Source organism: Lynx canadensis, chromosome E1 (genome assembly GCF_007474595.2).
Source record: "Lynx canadensis isolate LIC74 chromosome E1, mLynCan4.pri.v2, whole genome shotgun sequence".
In the NCBI taxonomy this organism is placed as follows: Eukaryota; Metazoa; Chordata; class Mammalia; order Carnivora; family Felidae; genus Lynx; species Lynx canadensis.
The window spans coordinates 24,110,288-24,127,324 of record NC_044316.2 but is presented as its reverse complement, the minus strand read 5'-3'; the positions used below and the strand labels follow the sequence as shown (position 1 = coordinate 24,127,324).

The window sequence follows — 17,037 nt, the reverse complement described above, 5'->3', positions numbered from 1 at the left end:
ATCCAAGCTATCATATTGTTCTGCTCTCCCAACATGGCCAAAAGACATAAATAATACTCACTGAATAATCACACCTTTGGGACTGAACAATGATTCTTTCCGTTTATTATGTCACCTACCCTAACAGTGACAACACAATGTCATAAGTCAACATGGCTAAAGATGCACTGTGGGGTTTTTTGTTGTGAGTCTCTAAGATTTCAGGTGATGACCAAAATACTTTTTAAAGATCAGTATCACTGCTCTAGCATACTCTACCAGGAAATATAGATCTGTCATCAGTATTAGTTTTAAGAGCAGCAAATGGATTTATCCTTAAAATCGTCAAGACTTTAATAGGCAAAATACTTCCCAACAACTATTTTGGTTTTACAACAGGCCTCCAAAGCCTTCAAGGTAGAAAATGAGTACGTGGTGGCACGCAGAGTGTAGATGAATCGTCTTTACAACGGATCTGCTTCTCAGAAGAGGGTCGGGGGAAGGGCCTTTGGCCGGTACCAGTACTTTGCCCAAGGGAATCCGTGTCCTGAGTCCCTGTTAATATTAACCGGGCCCAAGAAGTTTCTCTGGCCAGGCTGCACACAGGCCACTTTCCAGATAGTCTCCTAGTTGCCTCTAGTGTAGCAACTAGAGCACTAACCTATCAGCACTCTAATAGTTTCCCTCAGTGGGATCTTGACGCAGTCTCAATCAGGGAAGCAGTGATGCGGCAGGCCCCTGGTCAATCAGGGTGTCAGGGAAAGCGGCGTCAAGTGCCTGGAAACCAAGCTCAGAGTTTGTCTCTTACTGTCCAGACGCTCGTCTCCCCTTCCCTCACTCTCGCTTATCTGCTACCGCTGACTGCGAAAGCCTCAGCTCCTCCCCACTTACCGAAGTCCTCCCAGGGCCTCGACCCTTGGGTCGGCCCTGAGTCAGCTCGGTTCGGCTCCTTTCGGCCCTCGGGAGAGCCGTTCCCAGGCCCCTGCGGCCAGGGACAGAGGTTTGGGCCTACTCACTCCTGGCAACCCTACTTCGGATTTATTCGGGTAGCTAGACTCGGGGGAAAGGGTCGGTAACACGTTCTAGGTACCCTGGGGAGCACCCCACCCCCTCCACCAGAATTTCGAAAGGGGCGACCCGGGAGCGTCGGTCTACAGTATCGCGAGAGGAGGCGGGGCTCCGCCCAGCGTTCTCGGCCCCTCCCTGCCCCACCCTCCCCACGTCCCCCGCCCTCCCTCCCCCACTCCCCGTGGCGCGAGCGGCTGACTGAGCCTGGAGAGGAAACGGCATTCGGAGCCGCGCTCCCGCCAAGGCCGGCCCTGACGCGGGCCTCGTCAGCCGGTAACGGGGAGCAGAGGTGGGGGTCAGGGAGGCGACCAGGAAAACGGTGAAGGTCAGAACCGAGAGGTCTCTTCCGAGGAGGGTGAGGAAGGGGTCTGCGCCTCCCTCTACAGACTCCGCAGAGCTGAGGCGGGGTCGACCCCTCCCAGGGGCGGGGTCGTGCCGGGCAACTGCAGCCCTGGGGACTGATTGGGCGGGGCGCTCCAAGAAAGGGGAGGAAGGGGTCCCCGGCGGCGGAAAGCAGGAGGTGGGCTGTGGTGCTGAGGCCGTGGGTGGGGTCCTAGAGCTGGGACTCCGGTGACGGGCTGGGGAAGCCCCGGGGCCGATGGGTCCCTTCCGCCTCTCCTTTGGACCCTGACTGGAGGCCGGCGGGGGTGGGGGCTGGGGAAGGCGAGAGGCACGAGGGGGCGGGTCCCGGCACTGCTCGGCGCTGATTGGCTGAGCGCGTGTGGAATCGGGTGATGGGAAACGCAGTCCCGCTTTCCCGTGCCCTCCTGCTCTTCTCCCCCGCCCCCCCCCCCCCGTGGCGAAAGTGCTGCGCGGCGGCGGGTGCTTACGCTCGCGGGGTTTGGCTGTTGCAGGCAGGAGCTGGGAGGAGGCGGCAGCGGCAGCAGCAGGAGCAGCAGCAGCGGCGGCGGCAGCTGGGAGGAGGTGGTGACGGTGGCAACGGCAGCGTCGGGAACGATGGCGCGACTGGTGGCAGTGTGCAGGGACGGGGAGGAGGAGTTCCCCTTCGAGAGGAGACAGATTCCTCTCTACATAGACGACACTCTCACGGTGAGCGGGCCGGGCCGGGCCGGGCTCGCAGCTCCCCTGGCAGCTGTTTCCCCTCCTCCCCCTCCCCCAGGCCGAGCGCTGCGCACTGGAGAAAGAGTGTGTTGCAACTCCTAGGCGAGGCCTTCTCTCCGGCAGGCCCCACAAACTCGCCTTTGCAGTGTGTCGCACGGTAACCTCTGCGGGCTCCTAGCCCAGCGCTCCGTAAGCATTTCGAGCCTCTCTCGCCAGGTTTTCCTTCCTTTTTGAACCCTCTTCCTTTCCCCTGCCCCTTTATGAGACGCTGCTTTTGCCAAAGCATGCGTCTCGGAGAGGGGTTGAAGGATCCTGGGCGTTTAGGGCCTGTCCTTTACAGAATCCACCTACCCTCGGGGAGTCTTAATTATCTGGAAATGTCGCAGCTGCACTGCTACCTGTATATTTTCTGTCTCAATACTGTATGTAGCTCACTACAGAAGCATAATTACTGAGGGCAGAGTGACATGCTCTTGTACAGTAAAGATTCCACTAAAATGATTTGGTTTCATTGCAAATAGTCTCATATCGCCCAGTATATTAAAACTCTTTGAAATGATTGTATTGCTAAGCCGTGACTCTTCAAAATGGGTTTTCTTGGCAATAGTTATTTTTTAGTTTACAAGTAATCTTTTCTCCTTTTGTTAATGAAGCAAAATTATTGAATGTGTAAGAGCATTATAAAAAGCTGATTGCTCATCTTGAGTGTCAAAACCCACTCAGGGTAGTTTTGTTTTTTAGAGTTGATGATAGTAGAGCATTACTGACCCTCTGCCCTGTGTTGCTGTACTATTTCCTCTGAAAGGAAATGGCAGAAATTTGAATTGAATCAGAACAGGAAATGAGTGCAGTTGCCACTATTTCTTAAGAAATGAAATGAACCTTTTCTAAATATTTTTGAAATCTGCATTTTGATGCTGCTGAAGCTTTGTATTATACATTTGCCTGTTTTGATAGGTGTAACTCAGTCTTTTCATATTATCACATTTGCCTTATTAACTGTACCTTTCTGTTTTTCAGAGGTAGTTCTGTTTTGTTGTTGAATTTTTTGGGCAAATATCGAAGTTTTTTCAAATTTTATATAAAATGCAAGTCATTGTAGAGCTGCCACTCTATGCCTTTCTGTTTGCCAGTCTCAATTAAAATTTGATTGAGCTGCAGTACTTTTAAAAGGATTAGAAGGATTCAATGACTTGATTTGTTAGAACTTTTTAAGTGAAAGCATCTATACTTACCCACGTATATATATTTTTTTCATAGAAAAAGGTAGAATGATTTGGCCTGACATAAGGTAAATAGAATTTGTGTTGGTGCATTTGAAAGTGCTTGTATATCTTGGTTATGATTTCTGCATTTTTTGCATTAACAGTGTAACGGAATTGTATTTTAAGTTAGGAAAAAAAACAAGCACTCTGATCAAATGAAGTGATGGAATTTTTCAATTTGAAAAATAATAGATGTTCATTTGTTACTTTTTTCTCTTCCAACTCTAACACAAACACTTTTTCTAGAGCACCATAGTTTGGTATCAACCTTCTATGATTATTGTCCCAGAAAGTCTTTGATGTTTAAAAAAAATCTTACGGGTTTAGACATAAGATTACTTTTGAGTGTATGATATCAAAACATAGGGGAAACCAACATAAATTTGAGTTTTTATAGACACTGATTCTCTCCTTATGTCACATAACCACCTTTTGTGTGAATGCAGCTTTGATACATCTGTCATATAGAACTTTAAAGCAGTGGGTGTTTTTATATTCTCTGTACAGTGGTATTAATTTCTAAAATTTTCCATAGAAAAAGATGGAACCTTGCACTGTGGTATATTATTGTACTTATTTCTCCAGAGAAGTTGGGATTGGATTGAACCTGGTAGTTGAGTTTTGCTTTTATTGTATTGTGGACTTGTGGCCAAAGCAAATAAAATTTAGGATTATTTAATTTAAATATCTTACAATAGCATTAATTTAGCAAGAGGTACAGTTTTTCTTGGCTTTAGATTGGTTTTTGTCACTAGGAATGAGTGGGACTATTAATTGTTTTGTCTCAGAACTTGTGCATAGTCCCTGAATGGTGGTTAGTGAAAATTCTTGTCAAGAATGCATTATATTTAAGAAAATAAGTTTCTTTCAGAACTGTTCTACCAAATACTACTTAAAAGAAGAATGCAGAGCAAACACCTGTTGGGGAAGAAGGAGGGAAGATGCCTGTAGCAGAAGTTTATGCTCTCACTGGTCCACTGATAGTTTGATGGCAGTGTATCCCTGAAGTTAACGTTTGGTCTGGTCTTTGTTCTTAGGGTCCGTAGGTATTGAAAAAACATTGTGTGGTCTTTAAAGTGGTTTTAGAATTTTGTTAGGACCTAGGTGTTAAGCCTGGTTACAACTTTCACAATTCAGTTACAGATGTCGTATTGTTTTGGTAACAGAAGCTGAAACTTCTGTCCTTAGTTCAACCTGTGATTTTACCTTAGGATTTGTAAAATAAAATCGAGAAGCTTGTATATGAGGAAGTAGCCTCCTCTTATGTGGCATGTTGAATCCACATTTAAGACTCGTTTTGTAATTTTGTGGTTTGAATACTAGAGTACAGTGCTGATATAAGTGTATTTAAGAAAATACCAAATAAGTAAGCTAGTGGAATATTTATAAAAGTGGTATGCTATATGGCCAAAATTCTTTTTGTGTTACTAGAATTATAAAATAGCAAATGGACAGATTACAGATTTTATTTTAGAGACATTTTTGAAGAATTATAGTTTTCAAGTGAGTAGTTTTTAAAAGAATAGTCAAAATTTATATCCTTACAAAGTAGTCTTTAAAAATTACCATATAACAAAAAAATTCTCCTTAATTCTGCTTCCCAGAGATAACTAAGGATATAGCAGCATTTGCTGTAATTCTAGTCAAAGACACATAGATACAGAGTTGAGATGTATTGTCTACTAGAACACTTTATATCTCGCTTTTTTTGCTGAATGTAATACTGAGGACATTTGCTCTTCTCATTCTTAAGCACCCTTTTTTTTTCTCCAATGTTTGCTTATTTTGAGGGAGAGCAGGCATGAGCAGGGGAGGTATGGAGAGAAAGGGAGAGAGAGAAAATCCCAAGCAGGCCCCACACTGTTAGCAAGGACCCCAGTGCAGGGCTCCATCTCACTGCCTGAGGTCATGACCTGAGCTGAAATCAAGAGTGAGATGCTCAACCAACTGAGCCACCCAGGCACCCCCAAGTAGCTTTACTGACCATGTAGTAGTTTGTTGTGTAACATTCCATAATTTAATCATTTTTCCTTTGTGGATATAGGGATGATTCTATTTTTTACTATGAATAATGCTATAGGGATATAAATAAGGCATAAATTTCTCCACTAAAGTTTTTTTTTCCTCAGGCTTTGGAACTACAGTTACTGGATCAAAGGATAAGAACCTTTTATAAAGTTCTTGACACATGCTGTCAAATTGCTACAATATTGCTGGGATGCAGTTTACTCTCCTAATTCAAATAATCTAAGTGGACTAAAGACTTAGATAATATTTTTTTAAGCTTATTTATTTTTAGAGAGAGAGCATGGGGGGGGGAGGGGAGGAGAGAGAATGAATGAATCCCAAGAAGGCTCCACACTGGCAATGCAGAGCCCTACGTGGGGCTCGAACCATGAGATCATGACCTGAGCCGAAATCAAGAGATGGACGCTTAATGGACTGAGCCACCCAGACACCCCTGATAATTTTTTTAAGTATATTTATTTATTTTGAGAGAAAGGGAGAGCAAGCAGGGGAGGTGCAGAGAGAGGTGGAGAATCCCAAGCAGGATCTGTTCTGTCAGTGCAGAGTCCTGCATGGGGCTCGTTCTCAAGAATTGTGAGATAGTGACCTGAGCCAAGATGAAGAGTGGGATGCTTAACCAACTGAGCCATCAGGTGTGACCTTGATAATGGTTTTTAACAAAGACATTAAAACATAATAAATGGTGGCATATCCACTTGGGGATTAGGTGTTTAGCATTTGTTAAATTTAGTACTTAGTGTTTTCTTACAACTCTTAGGTGTTTAATTGATTTTACCAGAGGCAATAGATGTTATAAATATCTGTGAGGATGAAGTAAAAAAGTAAAGCTAAATAATAAATAAAAATTTAATAATGTTGGTTAGAGCTTGTGAAAATATGCTAAAAACAGATTATTTATGGTCAGGACAGATAATTCAAGAGTGAAAGTGGGTAATGGATTCAATAAACTTTATAAGACAGTAATTGCAGGACAGTGACTGGTTCTATTTTTGGCTAGCTAGGGATAGGCAACCTCATCATGAAGCAGAACACTAATGATGCCTCTGTGAAACCACACCTGAAATATTTTACATGACTGTCTTCCTCTAGGTAACCTAGAAACTGAATATTAAGTCAAGGAAGTGGTTTTAAAGAATGGGGAAAAATAGTGCTACTATCCTCTTTGCCTTCTCTTTTTCCTTTTTTCTTACTGTCTTCTCTCAACATTAAAGAGCATGTAGTGATTGGCCAGAAAACAGCAAGGTAAAAAGCCATTACTGTAAGTTTGAAAGGCAAGGACACTTAAAATATTAAGTGCAGAGTTTGTAACCAGGGTGGTATAGATTAAGTACAAGAGAAAATTTAGTATTATCCAAGCCAGTGAAACACAGGAAAAACACGGTAATAGACCCAGTCTTGACATTTATCTTTACTAGTTTGATGAAAATGAAATGATCTGAAATGCGCATTAAGAAATTTTTTTTCACCCTGTCCATTGTTGTACCTTTTAGAAAGGATTCCCAATGCAGGTATTATCCCATTAAATAATACATATTTTTATTTAAAGTTTATTTGGAGAGGGGGTGGGCAGAGAGGGAGAGAGAGAATCCCAAGCAGGCTCTGCACCATTACCACAGAGCCCGATGTAGGGCTCCATATCATGAACCGGGAGATCATGATCTGAGCTGGAGTTAAGAGTTGGATGCTTAACTGACTGAGCCACCCAGACACCCCTACACTATATATATTTTAAAGGTCAGCTGGTAGGGCTCAATATGTTAGATTTGTTCTTTGATCTCTGCCTTAATTATTAAAACAATAAAACATAGTTGATAAGAATAAAAATAATTCATTTATACGGAGAATTTAGGATTTCATCTATGAACCAAACAGGAGAGACCTTGATTTGGTTAAATAAGAGGCATTCTTTGTTCCTTAAATTGGCCGCTTTGATCTTAATTTTCTTTTTTATGGTGGCAATAGATATGTAATTGTTTGATACATTTGTACCAAACCGGTGAGAATGCAAATCAAGGTGTTAGTTGCTTACATGGTAGATTTTGAGTGTCCTGCAGTGTTCTGTTAAGTTACATGACTTTGAAAGTTTATCCTACACCTTGACTTGACAGTTCAGTTTGTTTGTGTTTTAAACCGTGTAGTGATTCCAGATAACATAATGTGAGTTAACTGTTCAGTACTATTAACTATTTTTTATCTTCTACCAGTTTTCATGGATCTAATAATTGGGATTATTAATTTTTTTAATTTAACTTTTTAAATTTACATTCAAATTATCATATAGTGGAACAGTGATTTCAGGAGTAGATTCCTTAATGCCCCTTACCCATTTAGCCCATCCCCCCCTCCTACAACCCCTCCGGTAACCCTCGTTTGTTCTCCAAATTTAAGAGTCTCTTATATTTTGTTCCCCTCCCTGTTTTTATATTATTTTTGCTTCCCTTCCTTTATGTTCATTTGCATTGTACCTCTAATTTCGCTTAGCATAATACCCTCTAGTTCCTTCCATGTAGTTGCAAATGGCAAGATTTCATTCTTTTTGATTGCTGAGTAATACTCCATTGTATGTAGATACCACATCTGTATCCATTCATCCATCAATGGAAATTTGGGCTCTTTCCATACTTTGGCTGTTGTCGTAGTGCTGCTCTAAACATTGGGGTGCGTGTGTCCCTTCAAAACAGCATACCTGTATCCCTTGGATAAATACCTAGGAATGCAATTGCTGGGTCATAGGGTAGTTCTATTTTTAACTTTTTGAGAAACCTCCATACTGTTTTCCAGAGTGGCTGCACCAGTTTGCATTCCCACCAATAGTGCAAAAGAGATCGTCTTTCTCCGCATCCTCGCCAACATCTGTTGTTGCCTGAGTTGTTGATGTTAGGCATTCTTACAGGTGTGAGGTGGTATCTCACTGGTTTTCATTTGTATTTCCCTGATGGTGAATGATGTTGAGCATTTTTCATATGTCGGTTGGCCATCTGGATGTCTTCTTTGGAGAAGTGTCTATTCATGTTGTTTGCCCATTTCTTCACTGGATTGTTTTTTGGGTATTGAGTTTGATAAGTTCTTTATAGATTTTGGATACTAACCATTTATCTGATATGTCATTTGCAAATATTTTCTCCCATTCTGTCGGTTGCCTTTTAGTTTCACTGATTGTTTCCTTCACTGTGCAGAAGCTTTTTATCTTGATGAGGTCCCAATAGTTCATTTTTGCTTTGGTTTTCCCTTGCCTCCAGAGACGTGTTGAGTAAGAAGTTGCTGCGGTCAGGATCAAAGAGGCTTTTGCCTGCTTTCTCCTCGAGGATTTTGATGGCTTCCTATCTTACGTTTAGGTCTTTCATCCATTTTGAGTTTATTTTTGTGTATGGTGTTAAGAAAGTGGTCCAGGTTCATTTTTCTGCATGTTGCTGTTCAGTTTTTCCAGCTCCGCTTGCTGAAGAGACTGTCTTTATTCCATTGGATAGTCTTTCCTGCTTTGTCAAAGATTAGCTGGTCATACATTTGTGGGTCCATTTCTGGGTTCTCTATTCTGTCCCATTGATCTTAATGTCTGTTTTTTGTGCCAATACCATACTGTCTTGATGATTACAGCTTTGTAATTCAGCTGGAAGTCTGGGGATTATTAATTTTTTTTTAATTTGAGTAAACACTGCTAAATATAATAGTATGGATCATTAGACTTTTTTGCCCATTTATTTCTGTCATTCTCACCAATTCATTTAGGGCCACCTAAAGCAGACCAGTGACCAGTTTTACTTAGTACTGTTGGTAAAGTTAACATATGAAAGTGCTTAGAACAATACCCAGTGTAAATGAAGCTATGCTAAATGGCTTCCCCTCTTACTACTACTCTTTGGAGATATTAATAGTAATTAATTAACACTCTTGGAGACATTAATAAGACTATGAGAGGGAAAACTAGAGAGAAGTCGATAAACCTGAAATTCGATAATTGATCCTTGAACCTATGAGATTTGGATATATAATCTATATGAGGGAAGAAACTTCCAGAACAGTAAAAGCTATTGAGATGGAAGCATGTCTCTTGAGTACAGTATAATGAATATAGAATTGGAAGCAAGGAACACTAATTTTTCTCCTCGATAATAAACAGTATATGTGCATTGTAATAAATTTGGGAAAGGTAGGAACACATAAAGGAAAAAGTCCTCTATCTTTTCGCTGCCTAGAGATAGGTCACATCTAATATATCATGTATTTTCTTTTTCTGTAAGAAAATGCACACATACAGTCATTTGAATCATATTGTACCTGGAGTTTTTCGTTTTGTGAAATATAGTGGAGTCCTGGAGTGTTGAGTTGTTGCTTGCATCATTGTCCATCCTTCGTATCCGGTTGTCTCTACTTCACATATCCTGTACTTCCCCCCCCCCCCCCTTATCAAGTCAAGAAAAGATCAATCTATTGCTTACACTTGTCTTTGTTGTTCAGTCTTTAGTTTATTGTTAGAACAAGCATGTTTTAGGGCTCTCATGTCTAACGTGGAGGAAAAAGAATGGTTACCACTATTAAAAAAGCAGGTCTTTGTGGTGCTGGTTGGTGCAGGAGGAATTAGTTTTAAGATCATGTTCAACTGGTTGGGGTATTTGTAGTGTTTTGTTTTTGTCTCAAATGGGTCTTTTATCATGACTTCACTCTGTGAGTATGTAGGAGTTTGTGGTCCTTGTCATCTAGAAATAGAAGTTTGTCCTAGCACAGTATGTTTGATACCTTTAACAATGTTTTAGTTAAGATATAAATGTGTTACTTTATTTCATTGTTTTGAAAGGCATACTTTATTTGCCCCCACATTTTAATATCTCTGAAATTGGATGTTTCTTTCATTTGCTGACAGCTAACAGTTATAATGGCTCTTTCTCAGTGGTATGTGACTATGGTACTTCTCATAATCAGTGGTATCAGAGATCAAGTGACATGTGCTAATTAGTAATTCTCCATGATCTTCCTCTGGTAGGGAATTTTGACATTTGAATAAATACCTTATATCCTTTTTGTTCATAATCAGAGCAGACATTTAGTATGTCCCCGGTACTGTTCTGAGTATTTCATATATTGTGTGTATGGTTATTTACATTATAAAAAAAACAATTTTTTTTTTTAGTGTTTATTTATTTTTGAGACAGAGAGCCTGAGCGGGGGAGGGGCAGAGAGAGAGGCAGACATAGAATCTGAAGCAGGCTTCAGGCTCTGAGCTGTCAGCACAGAGCCCGACGCTGGGCTTGAACTCATGAACCCGTGAGATCATGACCTGAGCTGAAGTCAGACGCTTAACCGATTGAGCCACCCAGGTGCCCCATGATCATTTACATTATAAAATTTACCCTATTTTGTAGTTAAAAGAAATAGCTAAAAATATGCTTGTCTAATGTAAGATATCAGGTTATTTTACTTATTAAGTGTTATTATTGGGCACTGCAACAAACACTTTTAAATGTAATTTAATCCTCACAACCTACTCTATGAGATCTTAAACATTATTCCTTAAACTCATTTTACAAATGAGGAAGCTTAGAATCAAACAGGTTAAGTAACTTGCCAGAGTTACAACCTAGATTGTAAGTGGTAGAGCTGGGAGTTGAACTCTTGTTTGCCTGACTTTGGTGTCCTTGCTTCTAATTACTATACCATTTCTGGCTTTAGAAATGTGGATAACTTGAGTTTTTGTTTTGTTTTGTTTCTAACTTTTTTTTGACAGGGGGCAGGACCGGGATATGCAAATCCTGCTTTAGGGGTATATTTCTGTCCTAGGAGTTTATAAAATAGTTTGTAGCATGTGTTCAAAGAAGATAAAATAATTGATTTTCATTCTTTTGCATATTAAGATGGTGATGGAATTTCCTGACAACGTACTAAATCTCGATGGGCATCAAAATAATGGTGCACAACTAAAGCAGTTTATTCAGGTAATTAATGTTTTAAATGGTGTATGTGTGTGTTTTGAAGAGTCATTTAAAATTTTAGCTTTAAGTATTAATACCTAGGACTCTCTAGGCCTTAAGATTGCACTGAAATTGCTTTCTTTCACTAGTGCAACAATGAATATATTTATGTTGCTGTTATGTGAAAGAGATTTGGTGATGTTATCATTTTCTGTGTCCCTAAGGCCTTAGTTTCACCAAGCCATCTTTGCTTGTTTTTGAAAGGTAAAGTATATAACTTTTCATTGAGAACTTGTTGTTTTTCTTCTGTAGTGATTGATTGTTTGTTCAAGTAAAAAAAAGAAAAAAATCCTGTGCTGCAAATTTTATGATTTTTATTTAATTTTTTTGATTTCTATTTAATTTTTAAACTGTGATATTTTATAAAACCCTGTATGTAATCAAGATAATGGAAGGTAAATTGTTACTTCAAAATTCTTTTTCTACTTTGGAAAATGAAAGGTTGATGGTAACTGTGAGAAAATTCTTAGGAGTATCTTACTTTCCCATCCTTTTTTGGTAAAGCTGGAAGCATTATTTGTAGTATAACTAACTCCATCCAGGTAAAAGTTATTTACTAGAGTTTTGCCCGTTTCTCTACAGCTGTGGTGAGATTCTCAGTCATTTTTCTACCTTGTCATAACCAACAGATAACATTCATATGCTGCACCAGCATTTTAGTTACTCACTGTAGGCTCCTACATGGGTAAAATAGGCCTTGTTCTTTCCTACTAATCCATAAAACACCTGCCCATACCTCCAGGTTGAGAATTGCTGCTGTACATGATCATCATCCTAACCTGATTCCTGTAGCTAAACATAGTGTGTTGTTAAAAGTTGAGAGGAAGACATGGCAAAGCTGTGTTGTTCCTTTATTTTCTGCCTTTTAAAATTTTTATTTCAAGTGAGCGTACTAAGCTTAATACTCAGTGAACAAACACTAAATTTCCAGATCCAGGGCTGCTTTTCACCATGCTGGGGCACATACTGTTTAGTCCTGACAGGCTAAGCAGAGTTTTTTATACCTTAATTGCCAAAACAGGAGCTTTGTGGAGCAAATTCAGTACACCATGGGGAAAGCCGACTTATTTTTCTGACTCCGTTGCAGATAGAGATCACAAGCCCTTTCCAGGTTGTACTTACTACACAAAAATAGGAACCAGAAGTAGTCAAGAGAAATTTTATGTCTCAAGGACTGTTCTTCAATTTTCTTTCTTTCTCTCTTTCAGCGACATAGTATGCTTAAGCAGCAAGATCTAAGTATTGCCATGGTGGTGACATCACGGGAAGTATTGAGTGCACTTTCTCAGCTTGTCCCATGTGTTGGTTGTCGTCGCAGTGTGGAGCGCCTCTTTTCCCAGCTTGTAGAGTCTGGAAATCCTGCCCTTGAACCCCTGACAGTAGGCCCCAAGGGAGTCCTGTCTGTAACTCGAAGCTGCATGACTGATGCAAAGAAGCTTTATACCTTATTTTATGTACATGGGTAAGTATAATCAATGTGGGGAAGATGACTTTGTTGGTAACACTGGTAGCTTTTTTACTAAATTTGGTAGGGGCAAAGGTTTGAGCTCAACTTGAACAATTTATTGAGTATCTTTTGTGTGCCAATGACTATATGGTTTTTGTTCTCTTATGAAGAAAGGCAGGCAGTAAGCAAATATATGATCTGTCAGGTAAGTTACAAGTAGAGGAGATGGGTGGTTGGATGGATTTAATACGGAGGATGATCAGGGAAGACCTCTCTAATAAAATGACATTGAATGTAGACTTGAATGAAATGAGTAAGTAAACCATGTAGATATCCAGGGGAAGGAAGAGAAGGAGCCAGCAATTGTAAGGGTTCAGAGGTTGAAGTTTTCCTGGCCTGTTTGAAGAACAGTAAGGAAGCCATTGTGGCTGGAGCCAGATGAATGAAGGGAACAGTAATAAAAGACGAGACCGGGGTCACCTGGGTGGCTCAGTTGGTTAAGCGTCCAACTTTGGCTCAGGCCGTGATCTCACCATTTGTGAGTTCGAGCTCTGCATTGGCTGCCTGCTGTCAGCACAGAGCCGGCTTCAGATTCTCTGTCTCCCTCTCTCTGTGCCCCTCCTCCGCTCGCACATGTGCACACGTGTTCTCTCTCAAAAATAAACATAAAAGGGTGAGCTCAGAGGAATAATAAAAAGCCTACTTATGTAGTGCCATCCTGAGTTTTTGTTGTTGTTGCTTTTTTAATGTTTGAGAGGGAGAGGTGGGGTGGGGGAGGGGAAGAGAGAGAGGAGAGAGAATCCTAATCAGGTTCTGTGTTGCCAGCACAGAGCCTATCTTGGGGCTTGATCCCATGGACCATGAGTTCATGATCTGAGCCGAAACCAAAAGTGGGACAGTTAACCAACTGAGCCACCCAGGTGCCCCTTTTATTGTTTTTCACTCTAAGTAAGACTGGAAGATTTGGGAGTGTTTTGAGTAGAGGAGTAATATGGTCTGACTTGAATTTTGGTTTACTTTGATCTCTGTGTCAAGAATAAGTGGAAGGGTGGTTGAAGGGCAGAGAAATAAAAGCTGTTTAATAGTCCATGCAAGAGATAATGATGACCAGTATGGTGGTCACAGAGGTAATAAGAAATGGTTGGATCCTGGATATATTTTGAGGAATGAGCCAGTAGGATTTTTTGGATAGAGTGGATATGGAGGAAGGCATCAAGGATGATTCTCAGATTTGGGATCTAACGAATAGGACTGGGGTGCATCGGTGGCTTCGTGGGTTAAGCATCCAACCCTTGATCTCAGCCTCAGGTCTTGATCTCAGGATCAAGAATAAAGAACAGGACAAATGGTTTCCATTACTGAGAAGGGTAAGACTAGGAGGAGCAATTTTGCAGAGCTCACTTTTGGACATGTTAAGTTTGAGATACCAATTGGACATCCAGGTAGAGTTTAGAGAGGTCTGCTCTAGAGATAAAAACGGTGTCATCAGCGTATGTATATCATATTTAAACTATACATACAGTATTTGAGCTATATGTATGCATACGTACATAATTTAAACCCATAAGATCAGATGGTCACCAAAGTGTGAGTATAAATAGGAAAAGAGAAGAGGTCTGAAGACCAAACTCTGTTTAGAGGTAGTGGTAGAGACTTTGGAATTTTACTCTGCCTCAGAAAAGCGTTGGGACAGAGAAGCGTTTTTGAACAGAGAAGTAACATACTGTGATTTTTGTTTTGAAAACATCACTCCAGCTACTAAGCCTCGAATGTAAAGGCAAAAGGTGGAAGCAAGGAGACCATTTGGGAGGCCAGCTGTTGCAGTTGGCTGGGTGAGAGAGACGAGTTGGACCAGAGTGGTAATGGTGGAGGTGATAAGTGATTTGATTCTGGATATATTCAAAAGTTAGAGTTGACAGGCTTTGCTGATTGGTTGCATGCAGGGTGTGGATATTAGCTGTACGCATTTCTATATTTGCACAAAATTTTTGTTGATGGCTTTTCTTTTTTTTTTTTTTTTTTTTTTTTAGAATTTTTTAAATTTTTTATTCATTTTTGAGAGAGAGAGAGAGAGAGACAAGAGTATGAGCAGGAGAGGAGCAGAGGAAGAGGAAGACACAGATTCCGAAGTAGGCTCCAGGTTCTGAGCTGTCGGCACAGAGCCCGATTTGGGGCTCCAACTCTTGAACTGTGAGGTCATGACGTGAGCTGAAGTCGGATGCCCAACCCACTGAGCCACCCAGGCGCCCCCTATTGATAGTTTTTTTCTTATCAAGGATAGTGCTTATTTAGATAATGTTTGCACAGGGGAAGATGGTTGAGAAATAGCAATCAGTCATAAAATATTTGAGTGTTAGGCACACTGCTGGATTCAGTGCAGATGCAGGGGTGAATGAGACAGATACAGTCTAGGGGAGTGAGTACATTGAATAGGACAGGTCTCTTCCAACATACTGACAGCCTGGGAATGGAATGGAGAGGACAAGTATACAGACTCTTCTGGGTTAGCATTTGTTTGATGAGAAATTTTCAAGGTAAGGGATATGTCTACAATACTTCAAATATACTTCTCACTAAAAGGTAGTAAGTAGAAGGGGTGCCTGGGTGGCTCAGTCGGTTAAGCATCCGACTTCAGCTCAGGTCATGATCTCGCAGTCCATGAGTTCGAGCCCCACATCAGGCTCTGTGCTGACAGCTCAGAGCCTGGAGCCTGCTTAAGATTCTATGTCTCACTCTCTCTCTGCTTCTCCCCCGCTCATGCCCTGTCTCTCTGCGTCTCTCAAAAATAAGTAAACGTTAAAAAAAATTTTTTTAAAGGTAGTAAGTAGAGATTTTGAAAATTCTAAAGACAAATGAATGTTAATCAGACTTTTAATGATTTATTTTTGATTAGGTCCAAACTAAACGACATGATAGATGCTATTCCAAAAAGTAAAAAGAACAAGAGATGTCAGTTGCACTCCTTAGATACACACAAACCAAAACCTTTGGGGTAAGTAGAATCAACTATTAAGACGCTTTGTGATTGTTAAGATTGTAAATGTTGATCGCATTTAGTAGAAAGAAAAAATATTCAACTAGTTTATTAGTTACACTATAACATAGGTTAAAATAAATCTGTCTTCTAATTCTATACAGCCTTTTTGCATTGAGACTGTGTAGGGTAGGGTCTCAATATAGGTCTGATTTTTTTCTTTTGAAGTTTTTTTTTTCCTTCTGTTAAATATATTACAGAGGAAGGAGGTTGGAGATCTTTATGGAAATTTATTTAGTTAATACTTTTTTCAAAGTAGTGATATATCATTTTTTGATCTATATGATAGTCATAATGTGTAAATTATTTTTCTTGTCTTTCTTATCTCTAGGTCTCCCTAATAATTTATCAAGGATTAAAAAAAAGCCTTGGATTAGTTATAATCATATGTATTTATGCAATTTGCAGTTTTCTTCTTTTCTACAATGCCCAGGGCTGCTTTTGCCCCCATCTCCCAGCACGTTGTCACATTTACTGCTTACAAAATTGCTTGAGGTTGAGAGTAGTGAAAGCCATGAAATTTGAAGGAGGTTTCTAAGAAGGAACTTTTGTTTTGAAGTGAATGGGATGGTATGAAAACTGTATTTCTGAATTACTTAAAAAAAAATTAGTTTTTTAATATCTTGTTGGTATTGTTGATATCACTGTTGTGTAGATATTTTTCTTCCTGATAAAAAGACCTGAAAGACCAGGTAGTGGTATGTTAATAATCTATTAAGAATTTTTTTCCCCTATACTCAGAAACAAATTTTTTAAAAATTTTATTATGAAAACTGCCAAACATATAGGAAAGTAGAGAGACTATTTAAGAACCGCTGCCCCCACTTCCCAGATATCTTCACCCAGATTCAGTAGTGTTAATCAAGATTTGTCACATTTGTTTTATTTATCCATCTTTTTCTTTGCAGAAGTATTTTAAAGTAAGTCCCAGGCATCATGCTATTTTACTCCTACATATTTCTACATCCATCTCTAAACACGTGGACATTTTTTTGGTAATGACAGTGCCATTATAACACTTAACAAAATTAACTATAATAATCTAATACCCAGTTTAGATTTTCCCAGCTGTCTCTAAAAATGTCTTCTTACGTGGATTTGTTAGAATCAGGATCCTGACAAGAATCACCAAGTGCATGATATCTCTGTGAGAGTTCTCTGAACTCAGGAAAGCTCTGTACAACCTAAAGT

At 40.2% G+C, this 17,037-nt stretch overlaps 1 protein-coding gene across 3 annotated transcripts in view; it reads left to right on the top strand.

The window, feature by feature from the left end:
- The first annotated feature begins 1,908 nt into the window (after positions 1–1,908).
- Positions 1,909–17,037, top strand: part of GGNBP2 (gametogenetin binding protein 2) — a 34,148-nt gene continuing 19,019 nt past the window's right edge. Inside the window, exons 1-5 of one of the 3 annotated variants that reach the window (XM_030294951.1) lie at positions 2,028–2,097; positions 3,370–3,400; positions 11,249–11,329; positions 12,574–12,827; positions 15,706–15,804. In XM_030294951.1, the coding sequence (XP_030150811.1) occupies positions 11,249–11,329; positions 12,574–12,827; positions 15,706–15,804 (434 nt within the window). In that variant the 5' untranslated portion in view covers positions 2,028–2,097; positions 3,370–3,400. Of the gene's footprint in view, positions 2,098–3,369; positions 3,401–11,248; positions 11,330–12,573; positions 12,828–15,705; positions 15,805–17,037 lie in introns of all 3 variants that reach the window. The other 2 variants (XM_030294950.1, XM_030294949.1) reach the window with 2 other exon arrangements.